The sequence below is a fragment of the Vipera berus genome (genome assembly GCF_964194415.1).
Source record: "Vipera berus genome assembly, chromosome: 1".
Taxonomy (NCBI): domain Eukaryota; kingdom Metazoa; phylum Chordata; class Lepidosauria; order Squamata; family Viperidae; genus Vipera; species Vipera berus.
In genome coordinates, this window is record NC_138202.1 from 288,492,927 (window position 1) to 288,511,394 (window position 18,468).

General features: G+C 39.4%; 1 protein-coding gene across 1 annotated transcript in view; it reads left to right on the plus strand.

The window, feature by feature from the left end:
• RYR2 (ryanodine receptor 2) overlaps nucleotides 1-18,468 on the plus strand; it is a 296,407-nt gene that overhangs the window by 147,214 nt on the left and 130,725 nt on the right. The window contains exons 27-33 of the mRNA XM_081335695.1: nucleotides 2,489-2,636; nucleotides 3,808-4,016; nucleotides 5,215-5,389; nucleotides 7,188-7,396; nucleotides 8,643-8,989; nucleotides 9,428-9,542; nucleotides 16,983-17,143. Coding sequence (XP_081191821.1) covers nucleotides 2,489-2,636; nucleotides 3,808-4,016; nucleotides 5,215-5,389; nucleotides 7,188-7,396; nucleotides 8,643-8,989; nucleotides 9,428-9,542; nucleotides 16,983-17,143 — 1,364 coding nt within the window. The remainder of the gene's footprint in view (nucleotides 1-2,488; nucleotides 2,637-3,807; nucleotides 4,017-5,214; nucleotides 5,390-7,187; nucleotides 7,397-8,642; nucleotides 8,990-9,427; nucleotides 9,543-16,982; nucleotides 17,144-18,468) is intronic.

Below are 18,468 nucleotides of genomic sequence, written 5' to 3' on the forward strand. Positions count from 1 at the left end.
GGTATTGGGCAATTCTTCTATTATTAATGTTTGATAAGCACCAGAGGTTCCAGGCGGCGCTGGGGTCCCCACCTGCCTCCCTTGCTCACAGCTCGGCAGACGCCTTAGTGGAAGCCTGGGAAAGGGCAGCCACTGAGGCTCTTGACCGAGTTGTACCCCTGCGGCCCCTGACCCGGTGCAGATCCCGTTGAGCTCCATGGTTCTCCGCGGAGCTCCGGGAGATGAAGCGTCAGAGACGGGGCCTAGAGAGCGGTTGGAGATCCAGCCGATCCGAATCCGACCGATTGCGGTTAAGAACCTATACTAGGTCTTATCTCGCTGCGATAAGGGAGGCGAGGTCTAACCACTTCGCCACCCTTATCGCGTCCGCAGATAATCGCCCGGCCGCCCTGTTTAGGGTGACTCGCTCCCTCCTGAATCAGGAGGTGAGGGAGGAACCCTTGCAGGGTCGTGCCGAGGAGTTTAACCAGCATCTGTCGGACAAAATCGCTCGGATTCGGACTGGTCTGGACTCTGACTGGGCAGAGTCTGTCGAGCAGGACACGGGCGGTCTTGTCGATATCACCTGGGAGGAGTTTGATTCTGTGACTCCGGAGGAAGTGGACAGGATCATGGGGAGGCTGAGCACCACCACATGTTTATTGGACCCGTGCCCTTCCTGGCTGGTCTATGCAGCCCGGGAGAGGACACGCAGCTGGTTCCAGGCAGTTATATCGGCTTCTTTGAGTGAGGGCAGCTTCCCCGCCGTCTTGAAAGAGGCGGTGGTGAGGCCCCTCCTCAAGAAGCCTGCCTTGGACCCAGCTGTATTGAACAACTTTCGTCCTGTCTCCAACCTTCGCTTTCTTGCGAAGGTTGTTGAGAGTGTGGTGGCACATCAGCTCCCTCTGGACCTGGATGAAGCGGATTATCTAGACCCGTACCAATCGGGCTTCAGGCCCGGGTACAGCACGGAGACGGCATTGGTCGTGCTGGTGAATGATCTCTGGAGGGCTCGGGACAGGGGGCATTCCTCTGTTCTGGTCCTATTAGACCTCTCAGCGGCTTTCGATACCATCGACCATGGTATCCTGCTGCGGCATCTCAGGGGATTGGGAGTGGGAGGCACGGTTTTACAGTGGTTCTCCTCCTATCTCCAGGGACGCTCGCAGTCGGTGTTGGCAGGAGGGCAGAGGTCGACCGCGAGGTCTCTCATTTGTGGAGTTCCTCAGGGGTCGGTCCTCTCGCCTCTCCTGTTCAACATCTATATGAAACCGCTGGGTGAGATCATTTGTGGTTTTGGAGTTGGGTGTCATCAGTATGCTGATGATACCCAACTTTTCTTTTCGACCCCAAACCACCCCAGTGATGCCCTCACCGTGATGTCCCGTTGCCTGGAGGCGGTTCGGGTCTGGATGGGGAGGAACAGACTTCAACTCAACCCCGACAAGACCGAGTGGCTTTGCATACCTTCATCCCAGGTTTATTCGGACATTCCACCTCTCGCTATGGGGGGTGAATTATTACCCCCCGTAGATAGGGCTCGCAACTTGGGAGTCCTCCTAGATTCACGGCTCACTCTGGAAGACCATATAGGAGCCGTGACTAGGGGGGCTTTCGCCCAGGTTCGCCTGGTGCGCCAGTTGCGGCCCTATCTAAGCCGGGATGATCTATGCACGGTCACTCACGCGCTCGTGACCTCTCGACTAGACTACTGCAATGCTCTCTACATGGGGCTGCCCTTGAGGACCACCCGGAAGCTCCAACTGGCACAGAATGCAGCTGCGAGAGTTGTGTTGGGAGTTTCCCGATACTCCCATGTCACACCTCTGCTCCGTGAGCTGCATTGGTTGCCAGTTGTCTTCCGGGTGAGATTCAAGGTACTAGTAATGGTGTTTAAAGCCCTACATGGCAGGGGTCCGGAGTACCTTAGGGAACACCTACTGCCGGCGTCAACTTCCCTCCGCCCTGTGCGTTCCCACAGAGAGGGACTCCTCAGGGTGCCACCGGTCAGAGAATGTAGATTGGTGGCCCCCAGGGGGAGATCTTTCTCTGTGGGCGCCCCGGAGCTATGGAACCAGTTACCGGTTGAGCTCCGGACGGCGCCCGATCTCCGCTCCTTTCGCCGCAATCTGAAAACATACCTGTTCGAACAAGCCGGCCTGGCCTGAGGGGGGATTGGTGGGGTTTTTTATTATCATTTTATTGGGGTTTTTATTAATGTATCAACTGTTTTTATGGGCATGTATTTAATTATCTTTTAATTTTTGTAACTCTTGTTTTATTCTTGCCCTGTACACCGCCCTGAGTCCTTCGGGAGAAGGGCGGTATAGAAATATTAATAAATTAAATTAAATTAAATTTTTATCTGTTTCTAAATGTATTGAACCGCCTCAGGAACCTACTTGATTCTTTCTTCCAGGTTGATGCAGAATTATTTAGTATTAGCATATTAAAAAAACTGGGAATTAAAGTCCTTTAAATTATCTTTCATAATTGTTATATTGTATAGGATGTGAAGAACCGTCGAAATCCCCGCCTTGTCCCCTATATACTTCTAGATGATCGCACTAAGAAATCAAACAAAGATAGTCTCCGGGAAGCAGTTCGTACTCTCATCAACTATGGATATAACCTTGAAGCTCCAGATCAAGACCATGGTACTGAAATTATATTGAAACAGTTTTTATATATATATTATTATATATGCTTATTAATTCAAGAAAGGTAAGAATGTCCCATTTTTAATGTATAATTTTATTTTAACTTTTCAAAATAAATGCATATTTATTTTTTATCATTCTAATTATTTTAATTTTTTGAGTCCAAGGGAACATTAATAATTTTGAAATAATGCCAAACAGAATAATAATTATAATAAAACTGAACAAAAATATATGTAAATATATTAAAATAATACAACGTATACATACCCACATAACTTTATATTTAAAGGAAACCCCCTCCACCCAAATGCTCCATTAAAATAATTTAATCAATCAAGCAGAATAGAGCTGGAAGGGACCTTGGAGGTTTTCTAGTCCAACCCCCTGATCATGCAGGAAACCCTATATAATTTGAGCCAAGTGGCTGTCCAGTCTCTTCTTAAAAACGTTCAATAATGAAGCACCCACAGCTTTTGAAGGCAAGCTGTTCCTTCAGCTCAGTACCTTGAGTGCTCCTTTTGAAATACAGCAAGGTAATTATCAATACTTCATTTATTGACTTTTCATTTTTTTTGAAGTCCCCTTCTTTGGAAAGTAAGTGACACTGGCATAATCTAGAGTGGATATTTACATGTATGAAGGATTTCATCAGCAAAAGAAATTCTGTCTCATTGTAACACACTTGGATTGTACTTCTGAGTGACTACCAGGACAAATAATGTCAAATTTGATAAGTTTTCAATCCATTTCAAAAGTAGGTAAGCGCAGTTCTTTTGTCCATTATTTGACATTTTTTCCTCTTTTGCAAGCATTGGACTGAAGTACTTTGTAAAAAGGTACTCCTTTTCTTTTTTTAAACTTTGCTAAGGCTTGAACAATTGTTGAGAAAACAAAATGTTTTCTTGCTTTTTCTTTTCATTCGAGTCTGATAAAAGGGACCATAATTTTTCCAAAACTTTTCAGATCAGCACTGATGATTATCTAGTTTGAGTAATGAAATCTCTGCAAGAAAACAAGCAAGCTCAGAGAGTACCCAGGAACCCGGATTTTAACCCTGAGCTCCAAATATTCTCCATAACCTTACCTAACTTTTAAAAATTTAGGTAATGTGATTTAATTTTTATATAAATATATATATATCTCCTTACATTTTGAACTTTTGCAGCTGCAAGGCCCGATGTGTTTGGTGGCATGATTGAAAAGTTCAGGATATTCCGAACAGAAAAAACATATGCTGTAAAAACTGGGAAGTGGTACTTTGAATTTGAGGTAGTAACTGCTGGAGATATGAGAGTTGGCTGGACCAGACCAGGTTGTCAGCCAGAGCAAGAGCTTGGCTCAGATGATCAGGCATTTGTATTTGATGGTTTCAAGGTATGTGTACGTTTTTTTGAGTCAGGGTAAAAATATTAGCCTTGCGGTGTCTCTCTTTGTTTCTCCTTAGAACTTTGGGACTTATGAATCAAATAATTGATTCAGTTGAGACTTAGAGGGTTAGATACAGACCTACATCTGAGTTACAGGTAGTCCTCGACTTACAACATTATGCTTAGTGGCCACTCAAAGTTACAACAGCACTGAAAAAAGTGACTTATGACCATTTCTTCACGCTTATGACTGTTGCAGCATCCCCATAATGTGATTTACATTTGGATGGTTTTGATGACTGACTCACATTTATGACGGTTGCAGTGTCCCGGAATCATGTGATCCCCTTTTGCAACTTTCTGACAAGTAAAGTCAATGGGGAAACCAGATTCACTTAACAACTGTGTTATTAATTTAACTGCAGTGGTTCAGTTAACCAATGTGGTGAGAAAAGTTGTAAAATGGGGCAAAACTCACTTAACAATTTCTCCCTTAGCACTATAAATTTTGGGCTCAGTTGTGGTCATAAATTGAGGATTACCTGTACTGCCTCCAAGGGTTTGTATATAAACCTTAATTAGTGGGGGATGAACACATTTGTTGCCAATTCTAACATTGAGCTAGTAGGTTTTAGTAGGTTTTCTGAACCTCCCTGACATTTATTATAAATTGATCTTTCAGATAGGAAACAAAAAAATAAAAATGAGCATTTTGCCCTTATGTTCTCCACCATAAAGTGTGGTGTTATCAACTAAGTGCATTGTTTTAACAAGTGGGTTGTGATTTGTATGTTAAAACAAAACAAAGCTATGTTATGAGGTTTGTCCTTATGGCAAGTGGGATCTGCAATATGGTGACAATTTTGGAATGTAAAGGTTGGGAGGCACCTTATAGATGATCTAGTTCAAGACCCTGGCCATACAAGAGTCCACAACCACAGTTGTCCAGATGCCTTGGGAAGAGAGGGATTTATTCCTAAAATAATGGTGATCTGATTTTTCTTTTTAAAAGGTATTGAGAACAATGTATATTGTGCTCATAAATTATTTTCCAAAAATATTGAATGTGGCACAGTTGATGTGTTTTGAAAATTAATTTTATAGAATTAGTTGTAAGATTTAATATTTAGAGCTCAAGAATTTTTAAAGAATACTAAAATCATAAAAGTAATAGTTTATGTTGCATGAAATCTGTTATTATTTAGGCCCAGCGATGGCACCAGGGAAATGAGCATTTTGGGCGTACTTGGCTAACAGCAGATATTGTGGGATGCATGGTGGATCTGAATGAGCACACCATGATGTTTACGCTAAATGGTGAAATCCTTCTTGATGATTCAGGTTCTGAACTTGCATTTAAAGATTTTGAGGTTGGTGATGGTAAGTTCTTGAGCGAATTTGTGCTGCTTTCTGGGTGCCTCAGCAACTTTTTCCTTATTGTCTTAGAGAAGTTTTTTAAACCAACCATTAGTTCATTTCAGCCAAAGGTTATGGCTCAGAGACAAGAATTACCTCAAGGGTTCTACTGTATCTGGGTGACCCATCAGCATTCTGGGATTATGATATTAAAATATGGTAGCAAAGTGGGTGGATTTTGGTGCAACAATGACTGATAGTTTGAGGTGGTCAGTTTGTCTTGGGACCTCCAATTCCATTACAATCATTTCCACCCTAAATTTATCCAGAAAAGAGACTAAAAATGTTTGAGTACACCATACATCTAAGGATGTTACAACGTATCAACAATGTACTGTGGTCCTTCAGAAGGTCAAGAGGCTGAATTATGGTCCTTGACCTATTGGACATTGTCTACATCTGATTTAATTGTATATCATCAGTGCAGGCAGTTGACCTCTTCCATAGTAAATTTGTCCAGGGCAGTAGATAAATCCATTAGATTTTACCCTATAGATAAGGTCTAGTTTCGGACAGATTAGTAATAGCATGAGGTGCTGAACAATTACTTGTGCAGCTAGACAATGAATGTGTGTAGTAAGGCTTCTTTTATATTTCTAAGTGCTGATTAAAGAAACATAGAATTAGAAGGGACCATTTAGACCATTAAAGTTGCATGCCTGCTCAGTTCAGGAATCCAAATTAAATCAACTTTAATAGACGTTTGTCCAAGCCAGTCTGAATTAATGAAGAGCTCACCATGATTGTAAGTAATTGATTTCAGTACTGAATTGTTCTTGTATTAAGAAATTTTCTTTAAATTTCACCCAGGCTGTATTTTCTCAAACTTTAGATTATTATTACCGGTATGTGTCTCGAAGGTAGCATGGTAGACAATAAATGATGTACCACTCATCTAATTACCAAGTTATGCCTTATCTTTTTTAGAGCTAACCATTTCCATTTTATTCAGCCTTTCATAGAATCCAGTTTCCAGTCTATAGCTCTTCATATATTTTTGCTTCATGCATGGCTGGCATCTCAAACAAGAGACTCTGATTAGCAACAATTAAAACTAGCAAAACCAACAAAACAAATATAAAGTAAATACACAGTCATCAGCTGAGATAAAAGAACCAATTCATAGGCTCTAACAATCTAGCTACCACACTTGGGAACACAGTGACATCTTTAGGGCCTTGCGAAGGGCCAACATGATCAAGGCCAATCTGATCTTTGTGGGGGGGACTATGTTCCACAGGGCAAATGTCATGACAGAAAAGGTCTCTTCCTGGGTTTTGCTGGATGGCTACCTGCGATAGATGGAACTCTCAACAGGCAGCATATACTGCTTGAGCTAATGGAATGAGTAGAAATAAATAAGCTGGCCTCACACATTTTCATTTTTGTTGGATATTTAGTACTCTAACAAACAGTATTGTTTTCTTCGCTCACTTATTTTATCCTCTGTACTCTCAATAGTACCATAATAAAATGTATATTTGCTTATTCATATAGATCAGGGGTCTTCAAACTTGACCCTTTTATGACTTGTGGACTTCAACTCCCAGAATTCCTCAGCCAGTGTGCTTGGCTGAGGAATTCTGGGAGTTGAAGTCCACAAGTCATAAAAAGGCCAAGTTTGAAGACCTTTGATATAGATGGAATATATTGTCTGTTTTAAAGACTTGATGGAAAAAGGAAGTTATAAGGAAAAAGCAAATTAAGTGCATGAGAACAGTTGTTAATATTTATCATTTACATATATCTTTCATTTGTGCAGGCTTTATACCTGCCTGTAGTCTGGGATTGTCACAGGTGGGCAGAATGAACTTTGGGAAAGATGTTAGCACTTTGAAATATTTCACTATTTGTGGCTTACAAGAAGGCTATGAACCTTTTGCTGTGAATACAAATCGTGACATTACTATATGGCTCAGCAAGAGATTACCTCAGTTTCTTCCAGTACCAGCAAATCATGAACATATTGAGGTTTGAATCTTTAATTTATTTTGTGAGACTGAACATAGTAAGTGATAGTAGTTAATATAGTACCGGTATGTATAGTATATATAGTAAGGCTGTCAAATAAGTACCGAAAGGTTTATTATTGTTGTTTTATAATAATACTATATTATATTATTACCCTTTCTATACATTTAAAATGTATAATGTATAATTAAATAGATAAAGTAACATATTTCTTATTTGTAAGGCCAAAGTTAAAAGTTTCCCTTTGAGTTAAAGAGAAAAATGCAGCGTGGGCTAATGCCTCCTTAAGTAACACCAGCTGCCTGCAATTAGTGCAGGTTCGCATCCCACCAGGCTCAAGGTTGACTCAGCCTTCCATCCTTCCGAGGTAGGTAAAATGAGGACCCAGATTGTTGGGGGCAATTAAGCTGACTTTGTAATAATGCCGCTTGGGGTGTGTGTGAAAGCCCTAATAAGCAGGCATATACATAGAATGAAGGCTACTGCTAAGCTTGTAAGCCGCCCTGAGTCTTCGGAGAAGGGCGGGATATAAATGGAATTAAAATAAAAATAAAAAAATAAAAAATAAAAATATCCATAGTAATTGTTAATCCACCTGCATATTTTTATAACAGAAATTTTGTTGTCTTTCAGAGCCCAATATTATATTAATAAATTTTTTTAAAAGCAATTAACTGAAATTATGCCTCCTACCTTCTAGAGCAGACATGTCAAACTTGCAATGTCACACGACGTCACGCGATGTATCGGGACTGTTTTGCCATTGCTGGCAATGGGGTGGGCACAGCTTCCACGTGATGTGTCTGGCCTGTGGGCCGGCAGTTTGACACCCCTGTTCTAGAAGAAATTTTTTAGTAACTAATTCTTCTATCTTGCTTCAAGATAGGCAAGGTGAAAAACGGGAATCATTAAGGGTCTTAGAATGTACTTTAATGCAGTCAGCGTATTAAAACAGAATCTTGAAAGCTTGTAAAAGCCTGCTTCTAACCTATATTTAATGTAATTAAAACAGAATTGTGCATTAATCTAATATCAGGCTTTTTCACATTTTGTAGTTTTACAGAACTCATATTTATTTTCTGTAATGGTGCTTCATTCTCCTACATTTCGTCTAACCCGCCACGATATTACAGAGGGCAAGAATAAACATTATTTATTTATATACTATAAAAAACCATTAAGTATAAATAACATTTTGTTTTCTATGTTTCCATACATTTTACAATTGAATTTTTGCATTTTGTAGGTTACCAGGATTGATGGAACGGTAGATAGTTCTCCATGCTTGAAAGTCACACAGAGGTCCTTTGGATCTCAAAACAGCAAAACAGATATCATGTTTTATCGTCTAAGCATGCCCATTGAATGTGCAGAAGTCTTTTCTAAAATGCCTGGAGGAGGAATGCCAAATTCTAATCTTTTTGGCCCAAAGAGTGATTTGGATGATTATGATGCAGATTCTGATTTTGAAGTTCTAATGAAGACTGCTCATGGCCATCTCATACCTGACCGTGGAGAAAAAGAAGCTGCAAAATCGGAGTTCAATAACCATAAAGACTATACACAAGAGAAACCTTCACGCCTCAAGCAAAGGTCAGATAGTTTGATCGCCTCAGTTGTTCTACATACTGTTGACTCTCAAGAATACAAATAAATGTATTCCTTGCCATATTGTCAATGAATTTCATTGTGATGTCTCTGAATAAAAAGGGCAGCGATTTCTGTTTTTAAATGTTTGCTTTCTCTTTGTTCCAGCTTTCCTGTTCATGAAATATAAATGAAATATGGACAAGTTTGTATTAATATTTAATGTAACAACTATGTCTGCAAATGTAAAGAGATATTTGCTGTCCTGACCCTGTTGTTAATAACTGTACATTTTGATTAAGTTTGTAAAAAGGGCCAAATTGAATTGAGTGAATATCTTGATACCTTCAAATTCAGCTTCATTTGATGGAAGATACAGGATTATTCTGAATCAACTGATATAAAAGAGATGTATTCACTCTTTTTCATTTTTATACATTACAGATTTATGCTGAAAAGGACAAAGCCAGACTACAGCACAAGCCATTCTGCAAGACTAACGGAAGATGTCCTAGCAGATGAAAGAGATGATTATGATTATCTAATGCAAACTTCTACAGTATGGCAATTTAGTGTTAATATTTCCACTAAGGATAGGTTAAAATTATCAAATATGATAGGATATTATATATTAACTGTATATCTTTATAGAGCAGAAATTATTGCAATGGTCTTAAGGAATTGCTGTTAAGCTGAAAGCTTAAACATTACATGGCAGTAAATTTTCATTTGAAATGCTGATTTCAAAAGAAACTTGAAACTTATGCATGGATGGTGTTAGATGGAGAAATAGAGGTGGAATGTGTTCAGTGGTGCCGTTTGTTCTGAGCCTTGACTTACTGGCTACTTATCTCAGCATCTTCTCTTCTGCTCCCTAAATTAGTCTTGTTTGTCACTATGTGCTGCTAATTATAATTTCTATAACTTCTATATGAACTAGATTAGCAAAATGACAAGACTAAAAAAAGTATTTAATTTATAACAAAAATTAAGATTTTATTTTAATACAAAAATAATATAGTATAATGGGAAAGAGTAATACAAAGTAATCCCCTTCATGGATTACTGCCTTGTCGTGGCGAAGGGGCTTGCGTAATTCAATGAAGCTATGAGCTATGCCGTGCAGGGCCACCCAAGACGGACAGGTCATAGCCGAGAGTTCTGACAAAACGTGATCCACTGGAGAAGGAAATGGCAACCCACTCCAGTATCTTTGCCATGAAAACCCTATGGACAGTACCAAAAGGCAAAACGATATGATGCTGGAAGATGAGCCCCTCAGGTCGGAAGGCGTCCAATATGCTACTGGGGAAGAGCAGAGGGCTAGTACTAGTAGCGCCAGAAAGAATGAAGCGACTGGGCCAAAGCCGAAAGGACGCTCAGCTGTGGATATGTCTGGTGGTGAAAGGAAAGTCCGATGCTGTAAAGATTTTTTCTCCATAGGAACCTGGAATGTAAGATCCATGAATCAAGGAAAGCTGGACGTGGTCAAACAAGAGATGACAAGACTAAACATTGACATCTTAGGTATCAGCGAACTAAAATGGACAGGAATGGGTGAATTTAATTCAGATGACCATCAGGTATACTACTGCGGGCAAGAATCCCTCAGAAGAAATGGAGTAGCCTTCATAGTCAATAAAAAAATAGGAAAAGCAATACTGGGATACAATCCTCAAAATGACAGAATGATCTCAGTTCGAATCCAAGGCAAACCATTCAATATCACAGTAGTCCAAGTCTATGCCCCAACCACCGGTGCTGAAGAGGATGAAATTGACCGGTTCTACGAAGCCCTACAGCACCTTATAGAACTAACACCAAAAAATGATGTCCTTATCATCATGGGGGATTGGAATGCTAAAGTAGGAAGCCAAAAGATAACTGGAATAACAGGCAAGTTTGGCCTTGGAGTACAAAATGAAGCAGGGCACAGGCTGATAGAATTTTGTCAAGAGAATACGATGGTCATAGCAAACACTCTTTTCCAACAACCCAAGAGACGGCTCTACACATGGACATCACCAGACGGTCAACACAGAAATCAGATTGACTATATGCTCTGCAGCCAAAGATGGAGAAGCTCTATACAGTCAGTAAAAACAAGACCAGGAGCTGACTGTGGCTCAGACCATGAGCTTCTTGTTGCAAAGTTTAGGCTTAAATTAAAGAAAGTAGGGAAAAGCGCTAGGCCAGTCAGGTATGAATTAAATCATATCCCTGTTGAATATACAGTAGAGGTGACAAATAGATTTAAGGAATTAGATCTGATAGACAGAGTGCCTGAAGAACTATGGACAGAGGTTCGTGACATTGTACAACAGGTAGCAACCAAAACCATCCCAAAGAAAAAGAAATGCAAGAAAGCAAAATGGCTGTCTGAGGAAGCTTTGCAAATAGCTGAGGAAAGGAGGGAAGCGAAAGGCAAGGGAGAAAAACATAGATATGCCCAATTGAATGCAGAATTCCAGAGAATAGCTAGAAGAGATAAGAATGCCTTCTTAAATGAACAATGCAAAGAAATAGAAGAAAACAATAGAATAGGGAGGACCAGAGATCTTTTCAAGAAAATTGGAGAGATGAAGGGAACGTTTAATGCAAAAATGGGCATGATAAAGGACCAAAATGGCAGGGACCTAACAGAGGCAGAAGAGATTAAGAAGAGGTGGCAAAATTACACAGAAGAACTATACAAGAATGAGCTTAACGTCCCTGATAATCACAATGAGGTGGTCACTGACCTCGAGCCAGACATCCTAGAATGTGAAGTGAAGTGGGCCTTAGAAAAGCTGAGCAACAACAAAGCTAGTGGAGGTGACAGTATTCCAGCTGAGCTATTCAAAATCTTAAAAGACAGTGCAGTAAAAGTGCTACACTCAATTTGCCAGCAAATTTGGAAAACTCAACAGTGGCCACAGGATTGGAAAAGATCAGTTTACATTCCAATTCCAAAGAAAGGCAGTGCCAAAGAATGTTCAAACTATCGCACCATTGCACTCATTTCTCATGCTAGTAAAGTCATGCTTAAAATCCTACAAGCTAGACTTCAGCAGTATGTGGATCGAGAACTACCAGAAGTACAGGCAGGATTTCGAAGAGGCAGAGGAACTAGAGATCAAATTGCCAACATACGCTGGATCATGGAGAAAGCTAGGGAGTTCCAGAAAAACATCTACTTCTGCTTCATTGACTATGCTAAAGCCTTTGATTGTGTGGATCATAACAAACTGTGGCAAGTTCTTAAAGAGATGGGAGTACCAGACCATCTTATTTGTCTCTTGAGAAACCTATATGCGGGTCAAGAAGCAACAGTGAGAACTGGACACGGAACCACTGATTGGTTCAAAATTGGGAAAGGAGTCCGGCAAGGCTGTATACTGTCGCCCTGCCTATTTAACTTATATGCAGAGCACATCATGAGAAAGGCAGGGCTAGATGAATCAAAAGTTGGAATTAAGATTGCCGGAAGAAATATCAACAACCTAAGATACGCAGATGATACCACTCTAATGGCAGAAAGTGAAGAAGAACTAAAGAGCCTCTTGTTGCAGGTGAAGAAGGAGAGTGCAAAACTTGGGTTGAAACTTAACATTAAGAAAACCAAGATCATGGCATCTGGCCCTCTCAATTCCTGGCAAATAGATGGGGAAGAAATGGAAGTAGTGACAGATTTTATTTTCCTGGGCTCCAAGATCACTGCAGATGGGGACTGTAGCCAAGAAATTAAAAGACGCTTGCTCCTGGGGAGGAAAGCCATGGCAAATCTAGACAGCACACTAAAAAGCAGAGACATCACCCTGTCAACAAAAGTGCATATAGTCAAGGCTATGGTCTTCCCAGTTGCAATGTATGGCAGTGAAAGTTGGACCATAAGAAAGGCTGAGCGCCAAAGAATTGAGGCCTTTGAACTATGGTGCTGGAGAAGACTCCTGCGAGTCCCTTGGACTGCAAGGCGATCAAACCGGTCAGTCCTAGAGGAGATCAATCCTGACTGCTCTTTAGAAGGCCAGATCCTGAAGCTAAAACTCAAATACTTTGGCCACCTAATGAGAAGGAAGGACTCACTGGAGAAGAGCCTAATGCTGGGAAAGATCGAGGGCAATAGAAGAAGGGGACGACAGAGAATGAGGTGGCTGGATGGAGTCACTGAAGCAGTAGGCGTGAGCTTAAATGGACTCCAGAAGATGGTAGAGGACAGGAAGGCCTGGAGGAATGTTGTCCATAGGGTCGCGATGGGTCGGACACGACTTCGCAGCTAACAACAACAATACAAAGTAATAGCAACATTACCAGGTCAGTTTGGTGTAGTGGTTAAGATGTTGGCCTAGAAGCAAAACACTGTGAATTTAGTCCCTCGTGAGGCATGAAAGCTGTCTGGGTGACTTTGGGCCAGTCATTCTCTCTCAGCCTACCACCTTCTCACAGGGTCGTTATGGGGGAAAAAAGAGAAGAAGGGAGTATTGTGCATGTACCCTGTCTTGAGTTAATTTTAAAATAATAAAGGCAGATAAAAATCCTGAATGAATGAATGAATGAATAGGGAGGGAGGGTGAACTAAGTTCACTGAGAACAAAACATCCAACTAAACCTTGATGCTGGTCCAACTTATGCTAGATCTCTTCCTTAGAAAGTTAAATTTGAATAATTATTTCAAAGCATAATAGGATGAGTAACACTTTGATGATAAGCTATTTCAAACTGGGGCTGTAATAGAGAAGGATCAGTTCTTTGTGCCCATAGGTAGAGTGTCTAAGGGAAGGGACCTAGTTCAATCTTACTAGATGGGCAGACTTTGCTGGGCAAAGGAGATCTTGTAGATATCCAGGGCCTGACCCATATAGGACTTTAAATGTGACAACCATCATTTTGAGTTGCACTTAGAAACCAATTGATAGCCAATGCTAAGTTGGTTGTTACATGGGATAACATCAGAACTCCCCTCACTACGTATTGTCTGAAATGGTACAGGTTTTTCCTGCCCGAGCAGGGAGTTGGACGATGATTTCCAAGGTCCCTTCCACTATTATTATTATTATTATTATTATTATTATTATTATTATTATTATTATTATTATTATTGTTGTTGTTGTTGTTGTTGTTGTTGTTGTTGTTGTTGTTGTTGTTGTTGTTGTTATATTCTGGACCACTTGTAATTTTTGGATAGGCAGCTATTGAGGCAACTTCACACAGAGTGAATTACAATAGTCCAAAATATTTTTTTTGCTTAACGAATTATTTGATTGGAATATGTTCACTACAGGATTGTCATTAGTTCCCTGTGCTAAAGTTTGCTCTAAGTGTTGGAATGGGCTTCATAAGTAGCCTCATCGAAGGGTTCTGAATTTAGGAGTTGATAAAGCAGTCCATATCCTCAGTTTGGTTTTGCAGGGAGGGGATATGCTGTCAGTCCCATTTGGTAGACTAGACCAGAAAATCAGCTTAGAAAGTTTAAAAGTACCTTTATTTAAATAACAGATCTGGTTATGTTGTTCTCTGGCCTTTCCCCATGCCCTACCCTTCTTTTACCCCCATGAATTGGGGAGACACCTACCTGAGCCACTTCCAAATATTATCTTCTTTCTCCTTTGCATATGTACGGTAATGGTTTTTGCTTATTTCCATCAAGGTCACCTTCCTTACTTTCTATGCCATCTTTTCACACATCTGGAAGTGATAAGCAATATATCTGAGGCTAGTTGACTTATTTCAGGTGATGATTTTCATTCATGTCTGCAAACCTCAATCCTGCCCTTTAGGCACTGAAAATTTTGTAGAACAAATTATTATTTTACCAAAGTATTATGGTTAAAGAACTACCTGTTAAAAAGGTGCCACAGCTGTCAATAGCTTTTATAAGCAAAAGAATATGGATATTTTAAGTGCATTTTATGTAACATAGCAAATAGGTCAAATTAAGAATATGTGACAATATGAAATTTAAAAAATCAGTATGTTATAGGGCGTGGAATTGATTTATATCATATACTTTCTAACAACCATATAATTAAATGTATTCATGGAGAAATAAGTGTTTAATATTTGTAATTAAAAATTGCATTTGTTGATTCCTCACTGAAAATTGATGGCAGGGTAGGACAGCTGGAGTTGACACACAAAGCTTTCTGTTGTAAATATATTGGTCCCAGGAAATAAACAAGGAATTCAAGAAATTAGTATGAAATTGACAGAGCAGCATTTACTGTATACATCAGGAAAGTTTGAGTATAGGTAATCCTCAACATATGACCACAATTGAGCCCAAACTTTCTGTTGCTAAACAAGACAGTTATTAAGTGAGTTGTTCCTCATTTTACAACCTTTTTTGCAATAATTGTTAATCATGCAATCATTAAGCGAATCTGCTTCCCTCATTGACTTTGGTTGTCAGAAACTCCTTAGGAAGGTTGCAAATGACAATCCCAGGACCCCGGGACACCTGCAGTCATTGTTACTATGTGCCAGTTGCCAAGCACCCAAAGTTTGATCACATAACTCTGGGCTTGCTGCAACAGTCATGTGTGAGAACCAGTCATACGTCACTTTGTTCAGTGCTGTTGAACAGTCATTAAAGGAATGGTTGTAAGTCAAGGACTACTTGTAGTGGGAGAGGAAAATGAAAAATGTATTTAGGGACAGAAAGGACATAAGCCATTATGAGTTTTTTCCCCTGATGTAGAATGCAGCTGTGCGAGTTGTGATGGGGGTCTCCCGATACTCCCATGTAACGCCTCTTCTCCGCGAGCTGCATTGGCTTCTAGTTGCTCTCCGAGTGAGATTCAAGGTGCTGGTGATGACCTATAAAGCCCTAAATGGCATGGGTCCGGATTATCTTAGGGAGCACCTGCTGCCAGCATCAACTTCCCATCGTCCTGTGCGCTCCCACAGGGTCCCGCCGGTCAGGGAGTGCCGGCGGGCGATCCCCAGGGGGAGAGCGTTCTCGGTGGGCGCACCTGCCATATGGAATCAACTGCCTGTGGAACTCCGGATCGCCCCCGACCTTCGCTCGTTTCGCCGGGACCTAAAAACATGGCTATTTGAGTTAGCCGGCCTGGACTGAGGGGTTTTATGGTTTTAAATTTTAAATTTTAAACTCTTTTGGGGCTATTAATTTAATTTTATTTTAATTTGTACATTGCACTGTTTTAATTTGCCCTGTAAACCGCCCTGAGTCCCTTGGGAAAAGGGCGGTATATAAATCGAATTTAAAAAAAAAATCCCTTCAGGAATGTTCACAGATCATTAGAAAAACACTGTGACCATGAGATTCCTTCCAAGTTTTCTAGTTCTGATTCTGAATTTAAAAGGAGACAAAAAGTTAGAAACATATATAATTGTGTTGTAATAGAATGGTTAGTTGAAAACAAATGAAAGTAAATAGAGTAATCAAAGGTGGAATGGATACTTAGCTCAACAACTTAGCTTAAGAAGAAGTTATTAAATGATTACACTTAGCACAAGAACCACAGTAACCTCTCCTGAAAAATTTGGATTTTCTGTTGGTCTCAGTATTTAACTGTTTTCAAAACAAATAACTCATATGTGGAACTTAGCTTCTCCAAATACCAAAATGTTAGTAAAGAGCTTTCAGGTGATGCTCTGCCATCTATGGAGCCAGCCTTCGAAATCAAAAGGCATGTTACCAGCATCAATTTTTTTCCTGATTGTCCAAGACAAATGGATTCCTAGAATTATTAAGAGAGGTATACAGCCTGGTGGCTTCCATTTAATTAGCATATTTAGAAACTGCCCATCTCCCTCATAAAGCAACTCATCCAGTGAAATTTATTCTGTAAATTAATTGGGGATAAATCGATTAATGATAAGACTGACTCTTACATGGTTCTAGAGATTCTATTCTTGCTTCTAGCAATTACGTAATCTTCTGGGTTTGGTGTTATTTTCAGAACAAGATAGATTTTTCAGGAAAAAAATTCAGTATAGTAATAGATCAAAGTGAAATATTAATATTGTGGGTAATATTTTTTTTATGTCTTGACAGTATTATTACTCTGTACGTATATTTCCTGGACAAGAACCTGCTAATGTTTGGGTAGGCTGGATTACATCTGATTTCCATCAATATGACACAAACTTTGATTTGGACAGAGTCCGTACTGTTACAGTAACCTTAGGAGATGAAAAAGGGAAAGTTCATGAGAGGTTGGCTTTATTTTTCTTTTGTTTAAAAACAATTGATATCAAATCATTCCATTGTGTCAGTGACTATATTATCCAGTTAAAACTAGTATTTATTAAGATTGATATCTGTATTTATTATTCACATTAACATGAATATTACATGATGCTATATTTCATTTGATAGGTACTCCATTTTTTAAAAATGGAAGTTTTATTTCTGTTAGCATAAGATTATAAAGTCCTTAAACTTAATATTCTATTCAGGGGTTTCATTGGAATGAAGATTTATATTTATTTTACAATCCACACCTAAGTGTGAGCAAAATGCAATTATCACATTTAATGAATTTTAAATGTGGAATCCAAAAGTTATATTTTATTCTCTGTAATAGAAGTGTATTTAAGTGCTAGTTCCCTGGAGGTTATAACTCTATCCTGTTCTAGCATGACTAAGAAATACATCTCTCTGTGACGTTACAGATGGTCATAGTAGCATAATATCCCAATCATAGCACTTTCAAACGAGAGGGTTATGTGCATCTAGGTGAAGGCCATAAGGTGACTCTCTACATCCTCCCTTCTATTTATAGAATAGAATAGAATTCTTTATTGGCCAAGTGTGATTGGAGTTACAAGGAATTTGTCTCTGGAGCATAACCTCTCAGTGTACATATGAGCAACAAGTGATAAATCATGATCATAATCATAAAATACATATCATAAATTATAAGATACAACACTCAGTGATAGTCATAGGATACTAAATAAGCAATCAGCAAAAAATCATAATAGGATGCTAAATAAAAGCAATCAATAAAAATCCTAAGATACAAACAACAAAGTTATAATCATAACAAGCTAAGGAAATAGTTAATAGGAAAGGTGAGAATGATAATGGTAATTCAGACTTACCAGGTGGTTTGGTTTAGTCTAGTAGAGATGGCCTTTGGAGAAAGATATGCAACTTAAATTAGAATTGTAGTTATCATTGTGTCTGCTTATGAAATGTATTAATATTCATCTATTGTTTATTTTTGAAATTAAATGCAATATGCCAATATTTAGATTTATGAAAAACAACCTAACCATTGTTTCTAGCTTCATCAAGAATGGATTGAGCATTGGATAAGAATTCTTACTGTAAAACTTTTTAATAAAAAAAAAAGAATTCTTTCCTTTTCCTCTTCCTCTTATTCAAGCGGGCATCTCATTGTTTCTTAGATTTTTATTAAATTACGGCTCTACATTTCATCTCATCTAAGGAATTCTGGGTGATAACAGTCCTGCTTACATCCTCGTTTGTGACTGACATTACAAACGTTCTAGTTCTTATTTGAGAAGGAATT